General features: G+C 65.0%; 4 protein-coding genes across 26 annotated transcripts; 2 read left to right on the top strand and 2 right to left on the bottom strand.

Moving 5' to 3' along the window:
• The first annotated feature begins 27 nt into the window (after positions 1-27).
• On the top strand, positions 28-12739 carry BRPF1 (bromodomain and PHD finger containing 1). 13 transcript variants are annotated; one of them, XM_074914037.1, is made up of 13 exons: positions 28-783; positions 1940-2899; positions 5261-5423; positions 6492-6623; positions 7020-7166; positions 8014-8326; positions 9203-9517; positions 10468-10755; positions 10851-10998; positions 11478-11614; positions 11702-11820; positions 11928-12082; positions 12170-12739. In XM_074914037.1, the coding sequence occupies exons 1-13, from the start codon at positions 188-190 to the stop codon at positions 12351-12353; spliced, it is 3657 nt and encodes a 1218-aa protein (XP_074770138.1). In that variant the 5' UTR covers positions 28-187; the 3' UTR covers positions 12354-12739. The 13 variants fall into 13 exon arrangements, with proteins under 13 accessions (XP_074770138.1, XP_074770140.1, XP_074770143.1 ...); XM_074914039.1 differs by having other exon boundaries at positions 9206-9517; XM_074914042.1 differs by having other exon boundaries at positions 7020-7148.
• A 182-nt stretch (positions 12740-12921) lies between these two features.
• Positions 12922-14719, top strand: OGG1 (8-oxoguanine DNA glycosylase). 7 transcript variants are annotated; one of them, XM_074914062.1, is made up of 7 exons: positions 12922-13268; positions 13367-13632; positions 13700-13879; positions 13964-14142; positions 14215-14356; positions 14438-14487; positions 14569-14719. In XM_074914062.1, the coding sequence occupies exons 1-7, from the start codon at positions 13159-13161 to the stop codon at positions 14671-14673; spliced, it is 1032 nt and encodes a 343-aa protein (XP_074770163.1). In that variant the 5' UTR covers positions 12922-13158; the 3' UTR covers positions 14674-14719. The 7 variants fall into 7 exon arrangements, with proteins under 7 accessions (XP_074770163.1, XP_074770162.1, XP_074770161.1 ...); XM_074914061.1 differs by having other exon boundaries at positions 13367-13637; positions 13720-13879; positions 14438-14719; XM_074914060.1 differs by having other exon boundaries at positions 14438-14719.
• Positions 14720-14873: 154 nt separating this feature from the next.
• CAMK1 (calcium/calmodulin dependent protein kinase I) lies at positions 14874-18795 on the bottom strand. Of its 5 annotated transcripts, none has more exons than XR_012634265.1 (11): positions 18054-18395; positions 17159-17290; positions 16835-16909; positions 16627-16765; positions 16384-16510; positions 16209-16284; positions 15997-16109; positions 15827-15905; positions 15644-15731; positions 15406-15528; positions 14874-15328 (listed from the first exon to the last, which is right to left on the bottom strand). XR_012634265.1 is itself a non-coding variant. In XM_074914057.1 (11 exons), the coding sequence occupies exons 2-11, from the start codon at positions 18137-18139 to the stop codon at positions 15302-15304; spliced, it is 1146 nt and encodes a 381-aa protein (XP_074770158.1). In that variant the 5' UTR covers positions 18140-18167; positions 18704-18795; the 3' UTR covers positions 14874-15301. The 5 variants fall into 5 exon arrangements, 4 of the variants coding, with proteins under 4 accessions (XP_074770158.1, XP_074770157.1, XP_074770156.1 ...); XM_074914057.1 differs by adding an exon at positions 18704-18795 and having other exon boundaries at positions 14874-15532; positions 18054-18167; XM_074914056.1 differs by adding an exon at positions 18704-18770 and having other exon boundaries at positions 14874-15532; positions 18054-18246.
• Positions 18796-19299: 504 nt separating this feature from the next.
• Positions 19300-22283, bottom strand: TADA3 (transcriptional adaptor 3). The gene is made up of 8 exons (XM_074914108.1): positions 21650-22283; positions 21276-21526; positions 21015-21120; positions 20666-20807; positions 20456-20559; positions 20271-20380; positions 19964-20149; positions 19300-19833 (listed from the first exon to the last, which is right to left on the bottom strand). The coding sequence occupies exons 1-8, from the start codon at positions 21854-21856 to the stop codon at positions 19641-19643; spliced, it is 1299 nt and encodes a 432-aa protein (XP_074770209.1). The 5' UTR covers positions 21857-22283; the 3' UTR covers positions 19300-19640.
• Positions 22284-22389: the final 106 nt, after the last annotated feature.

Below are 22389 nucleotides of genomic sequence, written 5' to 3' on the forward strand. Positions count from 1 at the left end.
GCCCCGGGGCCGGTGAGCGCGGCCGGAGGGAGCGGAGGGAGGGGAGGGCGGTTGGGCGGCCGGGGCCCGGGGAGGTGGGCGGCGGGGCCGGGGGGGGGCCCGGCCCGGCCTGGCCTGGCCTCGCCTCAGCGCCCCCCGCCCCACCCTCAGCCTCCCCCCCTCAGCCCCGCTCAGGGCGGGCGACGCCATGGGCGTAGACTTCGACGTGAAGACCTTCTGCCACAACCTGCGGGCCACCAAACCCCCCTACGAGTGCCCGGTGGGCACCTGCCGCAAGATCTACAAGAGCTACAGCGGGATCGAGTACCACCTCTACCACTATGACCACGACAACCCCCCCCCGCCCCAGCACACCCCCCTGCGCAAGCACAAGAAGAAGGGGCGCCAGGCCCGCGCCGCCAACAAGCAGTCGCCCAGCCCCTCCGAGACCTCCCAGTCGCCGGGCCGCGAGGTGATGACCTACGCCCAGGCCCAGCGCATGGTGGAGGTGGACCTGCACGGCCGCGTCCACCGCATCAGCATCTTCGATAACCTCGACGTGGTGTCCGAAGACGAGGAGGTACCCGAGGAGGTGCCCGAAAACGGGAGCAATAAGGAGAACACGGAGACCCAGAGCGTCCCGCCCAAATCCGGCAAGCACAAGAACAAGGAGAAGCGCAAGGACTCCAACCACCATCACCACAATGCCTCGGCCGGCACCACCCCCAAGCTCCCCGAGGTGGTGTACCGGGAGCTGGAGCAGGACACCCCCGACGCCCCACCTCGCCCCACCTCTTACTACAGGTATTGTCTGTGCTCGGGGCGCGAGGAGGCTCAGAGCCAGCTCTGACTCGTACCCTGGGTCCGGAGGCAGAATTGGCCCCGCTCAGCACAGGCGACTTGCCCGTGGCTTGTGGAAATGGCCTCTGTCTGCCTCTCCCGGGTCTCGTGGAGCTGGTCGTCTCGTAGCTTCAGGCTCTCGGGGCTCTGTCTGGTGTCACACCCCGGTTTTGAGGGGTCCGTGTGCCTGCAGAGCTCTCAGTCGCTGCTTAGGTCGTTGCCACCAGTCGGATCGCTGCGCTCTTCCCTCGCTGGGACGGCAGGTAGAGTTATAACAAAAAACCAGCTGCATCCTCCTGCCTTCCCCATGGCTCTTCAAAGGTGTTCAGGGATAGCTCTAGAGCCCCCCCAGATGTGTGTGTTTGTGGGCTTAACGTGTCTTTTCTCCCACGGTTTTTCCATGGGTGGTTTGGCGAGCGCAGCGACCCAAAATAATACCTCAAGCAGGGAGTTAATACTGAACGTAAGTAAGGTTTGTGTGGCCACCCTGGCTGTCCTAGTTGCCACGTGCCCTGAGAAACCAGCGCCGCATTCCAGGGATGGGGTAACGACGTTATTTTGTGTCAGGGTGTTAGAAGACAAACCACCCCCCGAGTGTCTGCGGTGCCACTGGGGGGTAGGTGCCGTCAGCTGCTGGAGCAGCAGCTTTGGGGTTCGAGCTCCTTCCTCTCTAAATAAAATCCTTTGTCCCACAACTGGGAGTGAAAGAGAGCGGCAGCGGCCCTTGCCAGAATTAATGAAACGTGGTGCCTCCATGCCTGGTTGCTGTTGTGTCTTGGGCACGAGGCCACAGTCTCCAGAGCATCTGGCACCTGCTTGGTGGCTCGTGCAGGCTCCCACCTCGCGCTGATGAGTCTCCAGGGCCCGTACCTCGCCCCGTAGATGAGCGTTATTTGGTCAGTGTCGTGCCCAACGCGCTGTTGTGCCGCGGCGCTGCTCAGGGCGCAAGCAGCACGTCCCGCTTCTGCACGTTCCTGCCACGTCTCTGTTTTTTTATTTTGTCTTATGGCTTGGCTGGAGTGTTTTAAATGTTTCCTCAGCCACAGCCTGCGGGAGTTAGGGTTCAGCAGCTCCGAGCCCCCACCCGCCGTGCCCTCACGCTCCCATGCTGTCCTTCCAGGTACATCGAGAAGTCGGCAGAGGAACTGGATGAGGAGGTGGAGTACGACATGGATGAGGAAGATTACATCTGGCTGGACATCATGAACGAGCGGCGGAAGACTGAAGGCGTGAGCCCCATTCCCCAGGAGATCTTTGAGTATCTGATGGACCGGCTGGAGAAGGAGTCCTACTTCGAGAGCCACAACAAGGGGGATCCAAACGCCTTGGTGGATGAGGATGCCGTCTGCTGCATCTGCAATGACGGGGAGTGTCAGAACAGCAATGTCATCCTCTTCTGCGACATGTGCAACCTGGCTGTGCACCAGGAGTGCTACGGGGTGCCCTACATCCCCGAGGGACAGTGGCTCTGCAGACGGTGCCTGCAGTCACCCTCGCGAGCCGTGGACTGTGCCCTCTGCCCAAACAAGGGGGGGGCTTTCAAGCAGACGGACGACGGGCGCTGGGCACACGTGGTCTGTGCCCTCTGGATCCCGGAGGTTTGCTTTGCCAACACCGTCTTCCTGGAGCCCATCGACAGCATCGAGCACATCCCGCCCGCGCGCTGGAAGCTGACCTGTTACATTTGCAAGCAGCGCGGCTCGGGGGCTTGCATCCAGTGTCACAAAGCCAACTGCTACACTGCCTTCCACGTCACCTGTGCCCAGCAGGCCGGGCTGTACATGAAGATGGAGCCCGTCCGGGAGACGGGGGCCAACGGTACCTCCTTTAGCGTGCGCAAAACCGCCTACTGCGACATCCACACGCCGCCGGGCTCCGTGCGCAGGCTTCCCGCCCTCTCCCACAGCGAGGGGGAAGAGGAAGATGAGGAGGAAGAAGAGGAAGGGAAAGGCTGGAGCTCGGAGAAAGTCAAAAAAGCAAAGGCCAAGTCTAGGATCAAGATGAAGAAGGCGCGGAAGATCCTGGCGGAGAAACGAGCCGCAGCGCCGGTGGTTTCTGTGCCCTGCATCCCCCCGCACAGGTACGACCTGCCGCTCTCCCTCAGCTGTGGAGAAATTTCTCCCTTTCTCTGTGCCTCATGTCCTGCTTTCCACGTGGGCGTTATCTTCTCCCTCTCCTTATTACCTTTTTTTCCCAGGTACTTTTCGCTTTGTTCTCGCAGAGGGCTGTTGGTGGTTTCCTCTGGGAGTCCCGCAGAGAGGCAGGGCGATGCGCTGCCCCGCAGAGGTGTCTGGGCCCTCCACAGGGCAGGAAATAGCTGCTGTTTGTTTAATGACAGAGAACTAACTTGGCCAGATGTGTCAGGAAGCAGCTGGGGGTTCCCAGTGCTCCTCTCCTGTTGCGCTGACCTCAGGCACTGGAGTGAACTGGGGAGGGAGGACGGGGCTGCTCTCCTTTCTGCCGAGGTTTGTTTTCTCCCGGAGCTGTGCTGGGGAGAAGAGGGAAGTGTGGGAGTGATTTGGGCCTGGGAAACCAGCTAACCCCGGGGGTTGTTTTGGCTCTGGAGCAGAGATCTCATACTGGGACCCCTGAGCCCTGCTGAGCACAGCTCATCCATCCCAGGAACTGCTTACCCCTTGCTGGGGCTTCCTTGGTGTTCCGTGCCTGTCGCAGGCAGCAGCTCTGCCTCGGTGCTGCCTGTCCGAGCGGGACGCGGAAACCTCTGCACAGTCCTGGAGAGGACCAGAACTCCTGCCTGCCAAAGGGCACGACTGGCACGACTGTCGTGAGGTTGGCTTCACAGCACGAGGGCAGCGCAGGTGCTGCCGGGAAGGTACTTGAGACCTTGCTGGGCGTCGTGTTTCTGTCGTGTCCCGACCCCGAGGGCTCACGGGAAGGTGCAAACACCCCGTAGTTACCGGTGTGACCCCCGTGCGGCTTGCTACAGCCTGATCGTTGGGCTGGTGTGCAAATCCTGAAACAAGAGCGTCTAAGAGCCTTGTGAGAATTTGTTAGTATAGTTGAGAACTGGGTGTCCTCGTCAGTGTGCAAAAGCAGGTAGAAGCCTAGGATGGTTTTGGATCTTGGTGTCGCACGGTTGAAGCACAGGTTGGGCATGGAAGCGTTTGCCTTCGCAGTTGTGAACCAGCCCCTGAGCTGCTGAGCTCTCCTCCTCCTCCTCCCTGCGGCTGGAGCTGTGCTGGGGGCACGACGCCGTGATGCCCTGCGGCCCGTCGAGCACGGCTGTGACAGCGCAGGGACGTGGGACAGCTGCTTCCCTGCGGGCCCTCGAGACGTCTCCTGTGCGGTCGGAGGGGAGCACGCAGAAGCCACAGGCTTGGCTCTCTGGCAGCGTTCCGGTGATTTGTGGAGGCAGGTCACTGCTACAAAGCTACTGGCTTCTTGCCACTGTCTGTCTGTCCTAACCTTATGTTTTTGCTCGCTCAGGACTTGCTCTATAGCCAGAGCCTCTTTTCTTACGTGTGGACGCGTTGGCAGGCAGTTTGCAGGCTCTTGCTGCTATCGTTGCGCTCGCAGCAAAACCCACACTGAGCTAGAAGCTGTTAACCTCTCCCCAGGCCTTCCTGTTGGGATTAATTTTTCTTCAAGGACCGTTGCCAGAATGCCAAATGTCTTCCTGTGGGAGCTGTGCTTGGCCGGTGATGGCACACGAGGCTGCTCTCCCCAGCTTCTTCAGCTGAGGCTGATGTAGGTCGGGTCATCCCCTGCCAAGAGCTGTCCCTGTGAGATGTGGAGACACTGGGGGTTCGTCCCTTTGGCTCTGCACTAGCAGGGCGTCTCCGTCTGGCTTTGCTGAATGAGGCTGTCCCAGCCCCTCTGGGTTTTCTGCTGTTGTAGAGAGTAGGAAAATCCCTTTTGTGGTGTTTTGGGCTGTTTAGGGTAGTCCTTCATTAGCTCGGATGGGATCTCATGTTGTGCTGTTCCCTCCTCACACTTTGCCAGGTTTAGTCAAGTTACGGGCTCCCTGGGGCTCAAGATTGGTAATGTTTATCACCACGAGTGGCCCTCAGCTGGGTAAATAGTGGTTTGGGATAGCAGTGCCGTAACGCTCGTGGTCTCGGGGACTGTGGGAGCTGTTAAAGGTCCGGCCCCCACTGCGGCTGTGTCGTACCCTGACCTGGCACAGCCTGCTCCAGGCTTTTGCACAGAGGTTGGCAGGAGATAGAAAGGAAAAGTCTGTTTTGGAGAGGCAAGGCTGGATGTTTCCTGGTTCTCGGTGGCAGCTGACTCAGAGGGGTGGCTGCCCTGCATAACTTGGTGTCCCAGAAATTCCTGCTATGGGAAAGGGTGCTGTCTGCTCGAGGAGCTTCTCAGCTGCTCCCGAGTGGCCTTGCTGCCACATCCCCCCCTGCCAGGGCTTCTCCTGCAGCGGCCGGGCTTGCCTTGTTGATGGGGTCTGTGGTTCCTCTCCCTTCTTCAGGCTCAGTAAGATTACAAACCGTTTAACCATCCAGAGGAAGAGCCAGTTCATGCAGAGGCTGCACAGCTACTGGACTCTGAAGAGACAGTCCCGCAACGGTGTCCCTCTGCTCCGCCGCCTTCAGACACACTTGCAGTCACAAAGGAACTGCGACCAGGTAAGGGCTGCTCGTTGGGGTGCCACGGGGCTGCGCTTTGCTGCATGCGGTGCCTGTGGGCGCAGAAATGGGGCCGGGGGTACGAGCTCCTAAATGAGGAAAAGGGCAGTCCCAGCTGCTTTTTGCTGCTTCGCCTTCTCCTCCGCTCTCGGCGTTCAGAGATTTGCCAGGCAGCGACGCCGCTGGCAGCCTGCCACGGGAAGGGAATCCTGCCCTCTCACGCTGCCTCCTAGAAGTTAGCTCCTTCCCCGTGCCCGTGTTTAGCCGGCGGCGATGGCAAACCTGTCAGAAATGGCTCTGGTCTGAGGCTGCTGTGTCAGCGAGTGTCGAGAGAGATGGCCGGAGATCTCCAGAAACAGTCTGGGAAGAACCAAGGCCTCGCTTCCAGTTTCTGAAACCGCTCCAGGAGCGCTCCCTGTGGGTGCTGCTTCCAGCCCACTGTCTGCCTCAGCCCTTTGCGCTTCACAGATGTGAAGTCTTTGGTGCCAGAGAGGAAGATTTTTTTTCTTCTGGCTCCCCGTCTGAGCTCTAAATCTTCCTTTCTGAGCCCTTTGAAAGCCGTGACTGGGCAGGAATTTCTTCTGCCTTTGCCCCCTCTCATTTTTATTTTATGGAGAAGAGCTGAGACTGCTTCTGCTCATCTTTGGCTGTGACAGAATAAAAGCTGGCATTTTTTGGTGCTCCAGAAATGAAAGCAGCCAGAGCCGTGTTCCCTTTTTGCACTGTTGCCAGAGCTCTGAGCAGCAGCACAGACCCTGGTATTGTTGTTCTGTGCTCCTGAGCAGCTGCAGGCAGTCAAGTCGTGTCAGGAAGAGTATTTCTAGAGGCTCGAGATGTTCACCTTCTGGCATCTTAAGGGCTTGGTGGCCAAGGAGCAGGTATTCAGCTCTGCCCCGAGGTTGGACTGTTTCTGAGTCACCCACCTAGGTTACAAGGAGGGAGCCGGGACCTTCGCTGAACCGGAGGGTCAGGCATGCCAGTTCTCTTTGCCAGGGAGGAGCCCCAGCACACTGTCAGGAAGGTGGAGACGGGAACACATCTCCTATCAGCTCATGGTCTCTGGTGTTCCCGCAGAGAGACACTGAGGATAAGAACTGGGCCCTGAAGGAGCAGCTGAAGTCATGGCAGCGCCTCCGCCATGACCTAGAGCGTGCACGCTTGCTGGTGGAGCTGATACGCAAGCGGGAGAAGCTCAAGAGAGAGACGGTAACGATTGTTTGCCACTCCTTGGGGAGCTGCTGGGGTGGGCATGAGCATGGGCTCTTGAGTGTGCTGTAGGGTGTGCGCAGGGGTCCCTCAGCTGCGCCACGCCTGGCCCCAGCAGCTCTGAGCGAAGGTGGCTGCTCCGCAAGGCTGAGGTGGGACGCGCAGGTGCTGGAGCTGGTGTGTTAAACCTCCGCACCCCAGGGATGGGGCTGAGGTGCAGTCCCTGTCCCTGGCACGCAGAGAGGAGTCCTGCAGGACTGTGGGGCTGAGGTGCAGCCCCCGTCCCTGGCAGGAGGAGAGGAGTCCTGCAGGACTGCGCCACAGCTTCCTGCGGACTGTCCCCACCGCCTGGCCGCCGGGCAGGGGGCTCAGCCCCGCTCTGTTCCTCTGTTTCAGATCAAAGTGCAGCAGGTGGCACTGGAAATGCAGCTGACGCCCTTCCTCATCCTCCTCCGCAAGACGCTTGAGCAGCTGCAGGAGAAAGACACGGGCAACATCTTCAGCGAGCCGGTCCCTCTGTCTGAGGTAACAGAAATCTACGAAGTAAGAACCCCCTCCCCCAGATTTCTACTTCACTCAAACCTGTCCCTTGCTCGTGCCAAGGGCTGCCCAGGGCACGCTCTGGTCCGGAAGCTTCCCCGGGCAGCCTGGTGCTGGCTCACGCATCCCGGCAGCAATGCCCCCCCTGGGCGAGCCGCCTGCCGGGAGTGCAGCGCCCGGCTCTTCCTCTGCGCGCGTTGCTGGCGACCGCCCAGCGTCTGTGAGCAGCTGGGGGGATTCCTGCTGGGAAAGGCAGAATGCTGGCCCTCGGCAGGCAGCACGCTCTTACCTGTCCCCTCGCGAAGGCCTCCGCGAGGTGACACAGCATAGAAACGGGTTTGACCCCCACGCTGTCACCGAGGGGGGCAAGAGAAATGATTTCCTGAGGTCGGCAGGGAGGTGTGTGGGCAGAGCTGCGCAGGAAGGTTTTGTGAGCCCACCTGCAGCCGTTGCTGCTGCCCGGACGGGTTCTGTTTTCTGTGTGTGCACTCGCCCTCACCCTCGGGGACTGCGCTGGCAGCTTCCTTCCCCCCCGGGGAACGCCGTGGTAGCGTACCAGATCCCAGCTGCCTGCAGACGGGAGGAGGGGACGGGATGCTGGCGTGTGCGCTGGAGCTGTAAAAACGCTTCAGAGCGCGTAACTGCTCTGACAGGTTGAGCACAGCACATGGGCTCCCGAGTCCGGAGGCGTTACTGTTCCTCAAGCTGCAAAAGCAGACGGCGTTCCCCGATGTGCATTTGGGCAGAACACAGGGAGCGATACCTGATTCCTCTAATGACTGTTTTCTTGGAACAGGTAATGCTAACTGATGGCTCCCGGGCTCTGAGCTCTGGTTCTTTCCTCATGCAGGTCCCGGACTACTTGGATCACATCAAGAAGCCGATGGATTTTCAGACAATGAAACAAAACCTGGAAGCCTATCGCTATCTGAATTTCGACGACTTTGAGGAGGATTTCAACCTGATTATCAACAACTGTTTGAAATACAATGCCAAAGACACAATCTTCTACCGGGCAGCCATCCGTCTGCGGGAGCAGGGAGGCGCGGTTCTCCGGCAGGCTCGCCGGCAGGCAGAGAAGATGGGCATTGACTTTGAGACGGGCATGCACTTCCCTCACTGTGTAACGGTGGAAGAGGCTCAGGTCCAGGACATCGAGGACGGTGGGTACTCATCCCCTGGCCCGGGGTAAAGCCCTGGCAGAGTCAGGGCACCTGGGGGGCTGTCTGAGCTGTCTCACGAGGGAGGTTCAGTTGGATGCCTGGGCTGTGTGTCCACACTCCCCACAGACACGGGCTTTGCTGTCAGGCTCACAAAGTTGGTTCTAGGCAGAGGCTTGTCTGCGTGTCCTGACAGATCCTTGGTCCCTCGTCCTCCTCTTGGTCAGAGCAGCTGCCTGGGACGTGGCGTCCCAGCCAACACTGGGGTTGCTGTCACTTACCCCATCCCCAGCACTGGCTGTGAGCTGCTGAGGCTCCTGCTGTGCTGCCTGGCTGGAAGGACTGACTCCCCCTCTGGCCAGAGCTGTATGCTCCCCCCAGTCTCCCCAGCTGTGGGCTTTGCTGGCTGGCACACGGCTTCCGATACCCCTCAGCCAAATCTCACTGGTTGTGGTTCTGCTTATCTCTGAGTGCCAAGAACAGCTTGTCAAAGAAGGGTCCTTTTAGGGTCCCCCTCTCCCTGCTCCAGCAGGGGACAGGCTCAGACAGGGCAACTCCCCTGCTCTGTAATGCTTCAGGTTCCCCTTGGACTCTTGTTTTTCTTGTTACAACCCCCTTTATTTTTCCTACTGAATCCTTGCCTTGGCTGATGGGAGCCCTGGTATCCTCCAAGCTGCTGATCAGCCTGCTTTCCCCAGCAGTCCCACCTGGCTTGTTTCCCACAGGGCTCCTTCCCTAGGTCTCTTAGGGTAACTTCCCATGTTCAGAGGTGTATGGTACCCCAGCAGGGAACCTGGATTGCCCCCCCCCCCCTTTCAAGTAGAGGATCTCAAAGAGTTCCCAATTTCTTTCATCCATCTGCTCCTCTTTGTTCCCCAGAAGATGTGCGGCTGCTGCTCTCAGAGAATCAGAAGCACCTCCCCTTAGAGGAGCAGCTGAAGATCCTGCTGGAGCGGCTGGATGAGGTCAACGCTGGCAAACAGAGCATAGGACGGTCCCGCCGGGCCAAGATGATCAAGAAGGAGATCACGGTCCTACGGCGGAAACTCGCTCACCCCCGGGACCTGGGCCGAGATGGGCTGGAGCGGCACGGCTCCTCTGCCCGGGGAGTCCTGCAGTCCCACAACCCCTGCGAGAAGGACCTGCAGACCGACAGCGCTGCGGAAGAGAGCAGCAGCCAGGAGACTGGCAAAGGTACCAGTTCCCCCCCGAATACTACCAGTTTTGGGGAGCGGTGGAGGAACTGCCTTTGGACAGGTGTGGGCAGCCAAGCCGAGGGGGTTGGCAGCTGAGGGAGGCCACCTCCTGCGTCTGGAACAGCCGCAGCTGCAGCCTGGGGTGTGTTTGCCTCTGGGGAGGGTCGGCAGGTCACCGGTGTTGGGGTCAGCGTTCACCCGGTGAGCTCAGCTCCCCTGCGGCCCAGGAACTGGATGTCGTTCCAGAGACTCTGAGTCCCAGCTGCGTGATGTGGGGCACGAGATGGATGTTTCCTCCTGCCAGGCCCTGCCATGCTGCCCGGTTTCTCTAGGGGTGTTTACAGAGCAGGCTGCCTTCAGCGTCCCTTCCCTGGTAGGGCACACGGGAGGGGGCTCCAAACACCCTCCCGGGGCTGGGAGCCGACCGCAGGCCAGCCGCCAGCTCCCTGGCCCGGCCGGAGGTGCTGAGCTGGGCTCTGTGGGGGAGAGCACAGCAAAAGCTCCAGGCAGAGCTGCCAGGGGGTCACTGGGGGTTTGCCACCTCTGCATCCCGGTCCTGCCCTCCCTAAGCGCTGGGAAAAGCAGCTCCTCCACAGGCAGGGAGGGAGTGTTTTAGGGCCTTTGTCTTTCAAGAGTGCAGTGGAGATTCCTCAGCTGCTGCGTCTTGTGGGAAAGGTTTATTCCTGCTTGCTTCCTATTCTTGACTACTGTTCCTGTGGGGTTGCTGCCTGGGAGAAAAGAGGGCATCCCTGACGGGTGGGATGTTCTATGATGTCCCCATCTAGTTTATACCGTCAGCAGACTGGATAATTTGACCCTGAGGGCACAGGCGTGGCAAAGCTCGGGATGGAGAATCTTCCGAGAGAACGTTCCCGACAAATGAAGCTGTTCCTTGACACCGCTGCCGCGTGGTCCCTGCCTCTCCTCAGCTTCTCCTCCCTCTTCCAGGTCTGGGTCCTAATTCTTCTTCCACGCCAGCACACGAAGTTGGCAGGAGGACCTCAGTGCTCTTCTCCAAGAAGAACCCTAAAACGGCAGGCCCTCCAAAACGTCCGGGACGCCCCCCGAAGAATCGAGACAGCCAGATCGCTCCCGGGCACGGGAACAGCCCCATCGGGCCCCCGCAGCTCCCGATAATGGGCTCCTCCCAGCGGCAGAGGAAACGGGGGCGAAGCCCACGCCCCAGCTCCAGCTCGGACAGCGACAGCGATAAGTCCACCGAAGACGCTCCCATGGGTGCGTGCGGCAGCTGCCCCCGCGCAGCCGGAGCCAGGGACGCGTGGCAGAGTCCTGCACGCTCCTAACGCTCTCCTGGGGGGGGTGTTTTGCAGACCTGCCAGCCAACGGTTTCAGCAGCGGGAACCAGCCGGTGAAGAAGAGTTTCCTGGTGTATCGCAATGACTGCAATCTCCCCCGGAGCAGCTCCGACTCGGAGTCCAGCAGCAGCAGCAGCAGCAGCGCTGCCTCGGACCGTACCAGGTACCGGCTCTGGTGAGGCCGGGCTGCCCAGGCTGGCAGTGGGCAGCTCTTGGCCTCGTGCTAGCAGATGAGGAGCCCGTTGGGTGGCACCTGTCTCATTCACCCTCCAGCGGCCCGGCTGCTAAACCCTAGAAAGCTGGAGGTTTTGTGCCTTTTTGTAATGTAAAGCCTAAAGGTGTGAGTGTGCAGCGAAGGGCTAGTAGGGAACATGAACCAGGGAGTTTCCCCTGGGCGCAGCGCCACCGGCCCTTCCAGCAGGTTCCTGCCTGCGCCTCTAATTCGGGTCAGTGCTCGTCTTCGGGGTCCTCCGGGGTGAAACAGGGCGAGGGGCCAGCCGGCACCATCCCACCTTTCTTCCTGGTAGCCCTGCCCTGTCCTTCCCGGTGCCGAGGCCGGTGGTTGGAGCCCACGAGCCCAGAAAGCAGTTTCTGGAAGCTCAGCGTGGTTCCTACCTCCAGCTCTGCTCCTTCTCTCGGCAGCACGACGCCCTCCAAGCAGGGCCGGGGGAAACCCTCCTTCTCCCGAGTGAACTTCCCGGAGGACAGCAGTGAGGATACGTCGGGGACAGAGAACGAGTCCTACTCCGTGGGCACGGGGCGAGGCGTGGGCCACGGCAGTAAGTACCGCGGTGGCTGCGGAGTCCCCTCGGGGAGAGGAAAGGGGGGGGTGGGACAGGCAGCTGACTGTCCCCCTCCCCTCACAGTGGTGCGCAAGGGCATGGGGCGCGGCGCGGGGTGGCTGTCCGAGGACGAGGACTCCTCCCTGGATGCCCTGGACCTGGTGTGGGCCAAGTGCCGGGGGTACCCCTCCTACCCGGCGCTGGTGAGTACCGCCGGCCACGCGCCCCCCCAATTCCCACCCCGCCCGCCCGCAGGGCAGCGCTTGAGCTCCCCGCTCCCCTTCTCACCCCTCTGACTCCGATCCGGCAGATCATCGACCCCAAGATGCCGCGGGAAGGCATGTTCCACCACGGCGTCCCCATCCCCGTGCCCCCCCTCGAGGTGCTGAAGCTGGGGGAGCAGATGACTCAGGAAGCACGCGAGCACCTCTACCTTGTCCTCTTCTTCGACAACAAGCGCACTTGGTAAGGCCGGGGCGCCTTTTGGGGGGGAGGCGTGTATCCAGAGACGATTTGTAACCCTCAAACGAGGTGGCCCCCCGCTCCCCGCAGGCAGTGGTTGCCCCGGACGAAGCTGGTGCCGCTGGGGGTGAATCAGGACCTGGACAAGGAGAAGATGCTGGAAGGCCGCAAGTCCAACATCCGCAAGTCGGTGCAGATCGCCTACCACCGCGCCATGCAGCACCGCAACAAGGTGCAGGGCGAGCAGAGCAGCGACTCCAGCGAGAGCGACTGAACCGGCCCCCCCTACCCCCGCCCTCCCCTCCGCCCGCCCGCCCCCCCCCTCCCCGCCGTTATCTCAGGGCAAACGGGGCTCGGGGAAAACCCCCCCCCCCCCAACCCCGGTGCAGCTGGTCTGCACCCACCGGGGGACGGGGGGACCGGGAGGAGGGCTCCTCCCTCCCTCCCTCCCTTCCTCCCTCTCACATTCCCGGTGCCCGCTCCTTCCACGCCCCTCCCCGCCCGCCCGCGGGTCCCCGGGACGTTGGTGTGGCCGCCGCTGCCGTGCCCCGGGGCGGTCCCCTCCTCCGGCCCCGCCGTGCTGCCCCCCCCACCCCCGGCCGGCCCCGCGCTCGGACGTTGTTTGTATTTATTTTGAAGGAAGAAAAAAAATCTATTGATTCTTAGAAAATAAACCTCCGCTGCGGAGCCGCGGCCGCTGCGGGGCGGGACTGGGCGGGGGGGTGAGGAAAACGGGGCGGACACGTGCGGGCGGCACTTCCGGGGGCGACCGGAAGTGGGGCGAGAGCGTCGCCGGCGGGAGGGCGCTCTGCCTGCCCGGAGGGCGACTCTATGGTGGGGGAGCGGCGGGGCCGCGGCGCGGGGTGAAGCGTGGGGCCGGGAGCACCGTGCGTGGGGCCCGGGGCGTCCCCGGGCTGTGGGGCCGGGGTGGCGCGGGGCCCTGCAGCGGCTCTGGGGCCGGCGGTGAGTTTCGGGGCGCCATGGCGGTGGTAGGCGCGGGGAACCGTGGTGAAAGGGCGGCGGGCGGGGCCTGACCCCTCCGTGCCCGTGGGGCAGGGGGACGCAGCCGGGTCCCCTCCATGAAGCTGCGGGACGCCCCGTCCGCTCGCCCGGCGCTGTGGCGCTCCCTGCCCTGCCCGGCGGCCGAGCTGCGCCTGGACCTGGTGCTGTCGTCGGGGCAGACGTTCCGGTGAGCCAAACCGGGCCCCCCGCCCTCCGCTCCCCCGGCCCGGCCCGGTGGGGACAGGCCCGGCCACCACACACCCCCCCGTCCCCCGTGTGCGGCAGGTGGTGGGAGAGCAGCCCAGGAGCCTGGACGGGGGTGCTGGGGGGGCACGTCTGGACGCTGAGGCAGGACCGGGACCGCCTCTGGTACACGGTGTACGGAGAGGAGGAGGAGGACGGGCATCCCGCCGAGGCGACGAAGCTGGATGGTGCAGAGACAGACCGGATCCTGCGCGACTACTTCCAGCTGGACGTGGGGCTGGCGGCCCTGTACCGCGCCTGGGGGGCGGCCGACCCCCTCTTCCGCAAGGTGGCCGATGATTTCCCAGGTAAGGTGGCCCCGCGGGGCGGCGGCGGCCCCCACCCGGCGTCCCCTCACCCCGGTGCTACCGTCAGGTGTGCGGGTGCTGCGGCAGGACCCCGTCGAGTGCCTCCTCTCCTTCATCTGCACCTCCAACAACCACATCTCCCGCATCACCGCCATGATCGAGCGCCTGTGCCAGGCCTTCGGCCGCCGCCTCTGCTGCCTCGACGCCCGGCCCTTCCACGCCTTCCCCTCCCTCTCGGCGCTCGCAGGTCCGCCATTGCCCCGCCGCCCCGCCACGGCCTCCCTGCGCCCACCCGCATCCCCCCCACGCTGTCGTCCCCCTGCCCTTGCAGGTGCTGACGCCGAGGCCCGACTGCGGGCGCTGGGCTTCGGGTACCGGGCCAAGTTCGTCAGCGGGAGCGCACGGGCCGTGGCCGAAGGGCTCGGTGCCGAGGGGCTGCACCGGCTGCGCGCCGCGCCCTACGCCGAGGCCAGGAGGGTGCTGTGCGCCCTGCCCGGAGTGGGCGCCAAGGTGGGTGCTGGGATGGGGGAAACGGGGAGCCGGAAGCTGGTGGCAGGGGCTGACGGTGCTGCCCGGTGGCAGGTTGCCGACTGCGTCTGCCTGATGGCCCTGGACAAGGCGGAGGCGGTGCCGGTGGACACCCACGTCTGGCGCATCGCGCGGGAGCGCTACGGCGCGGCGCTGGGCGGCAGGAGCCTGACCCCCCGGGCACACCAGGAGATCGGTGAGGGCAGGGCTGGGCCCCCTGATGTGGGACCCACGGGGACGGTGGCCCCCAGCGCTGGCGCTCACCCTCTTTCCGCAGGCGATTTCTTCCGGGGGCTGTGGGGCCCCCGCGCCGGCTGGGCGCAGGCAGTGAGTATCCCCCTCCCGGGCACCCGGGCTCAGCCCCCCCTCCCCAGCCCATGCACACCCCATCACCTCTCCCCACGCCAGGTCCTTTTCTGCGCCGACCTCCGCAAGGGCCAGGAGATGGCCGGCAGCCGGGAGCGGGCTGGGGGGGGCCGAGGCCGGGACAGCTGTGTGGGTGGGCCCCCCTAGAGACACCCCAGGAGGGACAGAGCCCCCAGGTCAGCGGCTGCTGGGGGGAGAATCACTTTGCCTGCTCCCAGCCGGGGAGGCACAGCTGCCTGTCCCCCTGCCTGCTTGGGAGAGCTGCTGCCCAGGGCAGAGAGGCCAGGGGTGGGGGGAGCAGGGCTGTGTCCAGCCCCCCCGACCTGGCGCAGAGCTGAGCCAAGCGGTGTTGGCCTCTTGCCTTTATTACAAGCAATAAAATAGAAACATCCATTTGGAAAATTCTCCTTGAACATGCTTGGAGGCGGGGGGGTGTGTGTGTGTGGGGCAGTGCCAGGGCAGGCGTGGGTTGGAGGGAGGGGGTTGTAGGAGGGGGCTCAGGACACAGCCCCAAGCTGGGGAGACAGGGGGGACTCCTGGGGGCTGCCCCTCTGCAGCCAGCCTGCGGGGGGGGGGGGCAGCCCCACACATCTGGGGAGGGCAGGGCAGGGCAGGGGGCCCCCACACTGTCCCCCATGCTGCTGCAGCACTGCAGGGCCCCCCCACCCCACGCTGTGGCCCAGGCAGGGCTGGACACCCCCCCGCACCCCCCGCCCTGCCGAAGATGTGGCCACACGGGGCCGTGTTCAGTCTGGTGAGAGGCAATGAGCTCTGCTCACGGGCGGGCACCCGCAGTCCGACCCTGCGGGGGGGAGCAGGGTGAGAGCCTGGTGGCACCCCCGGGGCGGGGAGGACATGGACGGGGGGGTCGGGGCTCACCGTTACTGGTGCCCCCCACCAATCGCTCGCTGGGGCTAGTTGGAGTCATCTGCCCAGGGCCCTCCTGGCTGGTTCCCAGCTGCAGCTTCCTCATGTGTCTCACCACCGCCGTGGCATTGAAGGCTTGCTGCCGACCCCACAGCGTCCATCACCTGGCATGGGGTGCCTGGGGGGGGGGGCTGAGCCCCCCTAGCACCCCCCCGGTACCCCCTGCAGCCCCCCAGCCCCCTGCGCTCACCTTCCACTTGCTCTTTGCAAAGTTCTTCTTGATCTGTTCGCTCACCGACTGGTGGATGTTCTTGTTCAGGGCCGTGTCCCCAGCGATCCTGGGGTGGAAGGGGGGGGTCAGTAGGGCCCCCCCTGCCCCACGGCTGCTATGGGGTGAGCCGAGAGGGGTGGGGGATGGACAGTAGCAGGTTACCAGGGATGCTGCAGGGCTTGCTCACAGGTGAAGCGCTTGCTGGGATCCTTCTCCATCAGGTGCTGGATGAAGTCCTTGGCTGCGACGGGGCGCGGAGCAGCCGTAAGCACCTGCCCCCGCTGCCACCCCCCCTGGGCTACTGCCCCACTGGCCCGGTGGTCCCGGCTCACCCGAGTCTGAGATGTCGTCCCAGTAGGGCGAGTCGAACTCGTAGTCGGCCCGCAGGATCTGCTCGAAGAGCTTGGCATCGTTCTCATCATAGAAAGGGGGGTAACCACAGAGCCTGGGGGGGGGCAGGCAGGAAGGGGGACGCTGGCCCTGGGTGGCGTCAGGGGGCCAGGCCCCTGCCAAGGGGATGGGGGGCGGGAGGGGGAGTACGTACAGGATGTAGGAGATGACCCCGATGGACCAACAATCCACTGCCTTGCTGTAGGGCTTCTGCGCCAGCACCTCGGGGGCTGCGGGGGGGACAGCAGGAGTGAGGGGGGGGACCCCAACCCCATGGGGGACCCCCAGCCCCACACCCGATGTGACGGCAGCCCGTGGCAAGCGCTCACCCACGTAGCCGGGGGTGCCGCAGGCCGTGGACATGACGCTGCCGCAGCCCTCGATCTTCGACAGCCCGAAATCACTGATCATGATCTTGGAGTCCTCGTCCAGGCTGTAATAGAGCAGGTTCTCGGGCTGGGGGGTAGGAGGGGGGGGCGGTGGCGGGTCAGGGAGGGGTGACACCAGGGTCTTCCCTCCCCGCCACCGCGATGGGGGGGGGTTGCACGTATGTCCCCCCCGCCGCCGCTCACCTTCAGGTCGCGGTGAACGATGCCCATGTCGTGCAGGTACTTGACGGCGTCGAGTATCTGTCGGATCAGGGTGCTGGCGTCCCGCTCGGTGTAGAATCCCTTCTCCACGATCCGGTCGAAAAGTTCCCCCCCCGAAACCCTGCAGGGACGGGCAGCAGCGCTCAGCGTGGCCCCGCCGGGCCCCCCCGCGCCCCCCGATGTCACTCACAGCTGCATGATGAGGTAGAGGTGGGTGCTGCTCTCGTAGATGTCATCCAAGGCCACAATGTTGGGGTGCTTGATCCTGCGGGGGGGGGGGCGAGGCATGGGGTGGGGGGGGTGAGGGGGCTCACAGCTGCCCCCCCTCCCCGGCCCCCACCGGACAGAGGGAGCAGCCGGGCTCAGCCCCGTGGGGCGTCACGCGCCGCCGGCTATTTTGGGCGCTGCCGATAACACCGGGTGATGGGTGCTGGCGGCGGGGAGCCATGCTGAGGGTTGGGGGTGGGGGGAGCACAGAGCGGGACCCCCACCCTGGCGCCGGGACAGCCCCTACTTGTGGAGGACGGCGATCTCGTTCTCGATGCTGGTCTCCTTCCCCTCCAGCGCCTTCTTGGCGATGCACTTGATGGCCACCAGCTTCCGCGTCGCCTTCTCCTCCGCCAGGACCACCTCGGAGAAGGCCCCCCTGGGGTGGGGGAGAAGGGGGGGGGACAAGGGGTGAGCAGGGCAGGAGAGCCGCTGCTGCCGTGCCACGGTTGTCATGGCGATGGGCAGAAAGTCCAGCTATTTATAGGAGAAAAAAACGAGCGGGGGAGCCGCCCGCCGGGACGGCCGGAGACAGGCCCTGCCAGGGATGGAGCGTCGGCTTCCCCTGGCCCTCCCGGAGCGGCTGCACCGTCCCCTTAACCAGCCAGGATCGGGCCGTGGCGTGCCAGGGCTGAGCCCCCAGGGGGGTTTTGGTAGCCCTGTGCCATCCCGCAGCACCCAGGGTGAGCAGGGGGCCAGGCCGATGCGGCCAGTGGGAGCCGGGGCAGAGCCACGGGCAGCCCCCAGGCGGGTAGCGGGCAGCATGGTCGCGCCCTACCGAGGCCTAAGCCTTGTCCTAATTAACCCACTAATCCAGCCTAAGAGCCTTACAGAGCCTCGGGCACCCCTCGGCCAGCTGGGGGACCACCACCAGGCACCTTGGGCACGGTGGCCAGCACGGCGGGATGGCTACTGGCACGGGGTGAGGGGAAACCAGGCAGCGCCCGAGGGAGGCAGCACCGCAAATCCCTGCCGGTACCCAGCGGCGCGTTCTGGCCCAGCCTTGGCCCCCTGCTTTAGGCCGGGAGTTGAGCCTGGAGTTTGGCAAAGCCTGAGGGGCTGAATTGGGCCCCACGAGTGGGTTGTCACTGGTGTCACACACCCCACGCCCCCCCCCCCTCCCCCCGAAGCTTGCGACTCACGTGCCCAAGACTTCTCGGAAGTCGTAGATGCGCCGAATGTCCTCGGTCCTCTTCTTCCAGCTGGGCCCATCCTGCCCCAGCGGCATGGTGGCCTGTGGGGCCACCCACTCCCACCTGGGACACGAGTGGGGGGGGGTGGCGCAACCGGGTGTCGGCAGAGTCGGAACGTCGCGGGGCGAGGGGACGCGGGGTGCTAAGGGGAGGCGGGCAGTGATTGGCATCGTGATGGGGACAAGCTCTAGGCTTGCGTTACGGCCCCACGGGCAAGCCGCTCCGCCGTCCACGCAGGAATCTCGGCGTGGGGTGCGCCACGGGGGGACACACGCTGGGCCCCTCCCGGTGCCCGCCCGCCCCGCGCCCGCCCATAGGGCGGGCGCGGGGCGGGCGGGCACCGGGAGGGGCAGACACGCGTGGATGTGTTGTTTTTTTTTTGGGGGGAGGGTGTGTGTGTCCCACTCACGGCTCCCGCACGCGTGTCAGCGCGCACACGCGTGGGGACGCGGCTGCGCTTTCCGAAAAGGGGGTGGATGGAGGGGGGTGTGTGTGTGTGTGTGTGTGCGCCCCTCGCACCGCCGCCGGTGGCGTGGGCACCGGCTCCACGCGTGGACACGCCGCTTGCCCCCCCCTCCCCTCCCCAGCCCCGCCCTTACCGACGGCGCTGCGGCGGCCCCGGCCCCGCGCGGAGCAGCGGCGACTCCTCCCGGCGCGGCGCCGCCACCGGACAGCGCTGACGTGACCGGGAGGGGCGGGGACGCGTCCAGGCGCCGCCAATGAGAGGCCGTTGGGGGGGGGGGTGGCCACGCGTGACCGTGGGGCGCGGGGTGGGCGAGGGGCGGCGGCCGCGTGTGGTGCTGGGAAAGGGGCGGCGGGGGGGACACACACACACGCACCCCCCCCCCCCTCCGCTCCCCCAAGTGCGTCTGTTGTGGGGACGCGAGTGGGTGCCTTGGGGACACGCGTGGGGCTCTTCCCCACAGCGGGATGCAGGACAGCGCCGGCACTTCCCCCCCTCCCACCCCGTTTTCCGCCCCCCCCAGCCTGTGGCAGGACCCCTCCCACACCCGCACCCCACGGCAGGACTGTCCCCCGCGGCCACCACACCATCGCCTGCACCCGGCTGTCTTTATTGCCCACGCACGACTGCGGAAAACACCGGTACACGGAGAGCTTGGCCACGACCCCCCCGCAACGCTCTCTGTGCCCCGCCCCACCCGTCCCCTTCCGTGGGGGCCGGGCTTTCCCCCCTCCTTCCCTCCCCCCGGGTCCGTGGGCAGGGACACGGGACCGTGGGAGCCGCACCGCAGCAGCCACCACATCCGTCCCCTGCGGCGCCCGGCTGATGTCACCCTCCCAGAATAACGGGGAACGCGGGAGCGGAAGCCACCAGCCGGGGTGGGGAGGAGAGAGGGGGCCGTTCCCAGGAGGGACCCCCACACGCACCCCCAACGGGGGGCGACGGCAGCCGGGACCCGTCACCTGGGTGGGGATGTCCCGGGCATGGACAAGGACAAGGACACGTCCACTGTCACCCCCCAAGGTCCACAGCAGAGTGGTGGTGAGGGGGGGGGGGATATCCTCAGCCCCCCGCTACCCATCCAGCAGCTTGAGGATGCTCTCCCGCTCCTTCAGGGTTTTCCAGGCCTGGTCCTTCTCCTTTTTGGTGGGCGTGCGTTTCTTCTGCCGGGCGGCCATGATCTTGCGGAAGGCGTCCATCACCTCGTTGTCGGCCATGCGGACGCGCTGCCGCAGCTCCTGCCGGTGCAGCTCCTCCTTGGCCAGTCTGGGGAAAAAGTTGTGTGGGGACACACACACACACACACACACGCACACACTGGGGTGTCAAATCCCCACGGAACAACCCCCCCCTTCTCCCTGCCTGCGTGCGCCCACCCGTCCCTGCCCGCTCTCACCGCAGCAGCTCGTGTTTCTTGGCGCGGTTGTGGGCGCTGAGGGCCTTCAGCTCCGCCTGCCTCTTGCGCAGCTCAGCCAGCACCTCATCCTCCGAGTCCTCGGCCGGCCGGTCCTCTGATTCCAGCAAGCCCTGGGCCACCAGCTCCTCCTTGATCCGTCCCTCCAGGGACTTGGTGTGGGGGACGCTGCGGGGGGGCGGAGAGCGGCTGCCGCGGGGCTCCCCTGCGCTCCCCGCGACTCGCCGGGGCAGAGAAACCACCGACACACCCACCGGCGAGCTCCGGGCGTTGCGGCTCGGCTGCTCACCTGAAGGGCTTGTTCTGGCTGCGGGGAGATGTGCCGGCCCCGTCGGCTCCGGAATCCTTGCCGGCCATCTCAGGGATGGGGGAATCCTCGACGGGGGAGATGATGTTCTCCTACCGAGCGGAGCAGGAGGGAAAGGGTCACTGCGGTGCCACGGGCCATGACACGGCCCCACGGAGCCCCCTCACCTCCACGAGGGCTTGCAGGAGACGCTGCGTCAAGGGCCCGAAGGGACACCCGTCCTCCGGCTGCTCGTGCTGGGCTTCCGACTTCTTCAGCAGGGCATCCACGTCTGGGAGGAAGCGGGAGAGGGATCAAAACGACCCCAAATAGGCAGAGGTGAGCAGCGGGGTCAGAGCTCAGCTCCCCTGAGTCAGGGCGGGGGGGGACAGAGGCACCTTTGGTGTCCAGCTCGGTCAGTGGCCCCAGGACACCTTTTTTCTTGTCAGCAGCAGCTGCCGCCCGGGCTCCATCCTTCTGCTCCTCCAGCAAGTCCTCCTGGGCCCAGCGCTGGGAGTAATGCTTCCCCAGGGGTGGGATCTGTGAGAGCAGGGCTCAGCATAGTTCCCAGAGCCCCCCCCTTGCCTCCCGCCTTCCGCCAGCCTCACGGCATCATCCCCAGGTTGTGAACGCTCACCCTGAGGCACGGGAGAGGACGGAGCAGCCGAGGGCCGGGAGGGAACGGGGAGAGAGGGGAGGGGAGGGCATGGGTGAGGGAGGCACTGGGTGGGCTCAGGAGTTTTTCACCTTGTAGTGCTCAGCCTCATCCTCTGGTGGCTTGAGCAGCTCCTCCAAGACTCTGACCTCCTCGTTGGTGAGATCAGCACAGTACGGCTCCACCGATGCCCAGAACCTGTGAGCACGGATGAGCTGTGAGGGAGAGCGGCAGGGGAGCCCGCGGGAGCCGACACCCCCCTCCCCTCCCTCCCAGGGCACCTCATCCCTTGGGCTGGAGGATGCTGCAAGGGAGGAAACAGATGATCCCAACACCCCCCAGCACCCACGCACCTGTTGGGAGCATCGTTTTTGGGAATGCGAGGCACATCAATGGGATCATCCTGGAACTCGTATTCCTGGATCTTGGGCTGCAGGTTCTTAGATTTGGGCCGGCCAGGGCCAGGCCCGGTCCCGTGGCCCCCTTTGCCCTCTAGCTTCTGCTTCTTGGGCTTCCCGTGTTTGACAGAGGTGCCCACATCGTGGTCCTTGCTCAGCTTCAGGAACCGCCGGTCGCCCTTCTTGTCCTGCCAGTCCGTTAGGATCTGGAAGAGAACGATTCCCCGTCAGGTCCCGCACCCGGTGCTGGGCAGGGACGGACCGGAGGCAGCCGCCTCGGCGGGAAGGAGCGGGACGAGGAAACCACCCTACGGCTGCGATCCCGGCACCTGGGTCTCGGCCTCCAGGACGCGGAGGCGGCGGCTGGCGGAGGAGAGCAGCGTCTCCAGCTCCAGCTGCAGCGTGTCCAGCTCCTCGATGCCGATGCCGTCGTCCTCCGAGCGGGCCAGCACGGCCGTGTACCGGGGACACACCTTCACGTGGTCCACCGACTTGAAGTCGTGGAACTGCAGCGGGCAGTCCTTCAGCTCGCTCATGGTGGCAGGGACCGGGACACCGGGGGGGGCCACCACGGGGTGCTATGGGGGAACTGGGGAGGCTGAGAGGAAAGGGAGTGGGGGGCAACGGGGAGCCGGGGGGCACCGGGGCGCTGAGGGGAACGGGGATGGGGAGGGATCACCGGGGCGCTGAGGGGAACCGGGGAAAGGGGGCGATCACCGGGGCGGCGCTGAGGGGAACAGGCACCGGGTTGCTGAGGGGCACCGAGGAGCTCTGCACCGGGGCGCTGAGGTGGCCCGCAGGGCGGAGAGGCGCCGCGGGGCCGGGCCGGGCCTGGGCCGCTCGCCCCTTCCGGCCCCCGTAGGCGGCGGGCGCCCCGCCCCGCGCGCTCCCATTGGCCCAGCCGCGCCCAGCGCCCGCCGCTCACTGGTCCGACTCGCCCTCCATCTCCCTGCCCTAATATGGAAGCGCTGACAGGAGCGTACCAAGCACGGCGAGGCGCGGGGGGAGCCGTGCGCGATCCCGCCGCCGCGGGCCGCCGCGCCCGTTCTTCAGCGCCTCCGTATCCTCG

This window comes from Athene noctua, chromosome 10 (genome assembly GCF_965140245.1).
Source record: "Athene noctua chromosome 10, bAthNoc1.hap1.1, whole genome shotgun sequence".
NCBI lineage: Eukaryota > Metazoa > Chordata > Aves > Strigiformes > Strigidae > Athene > Athene noctua.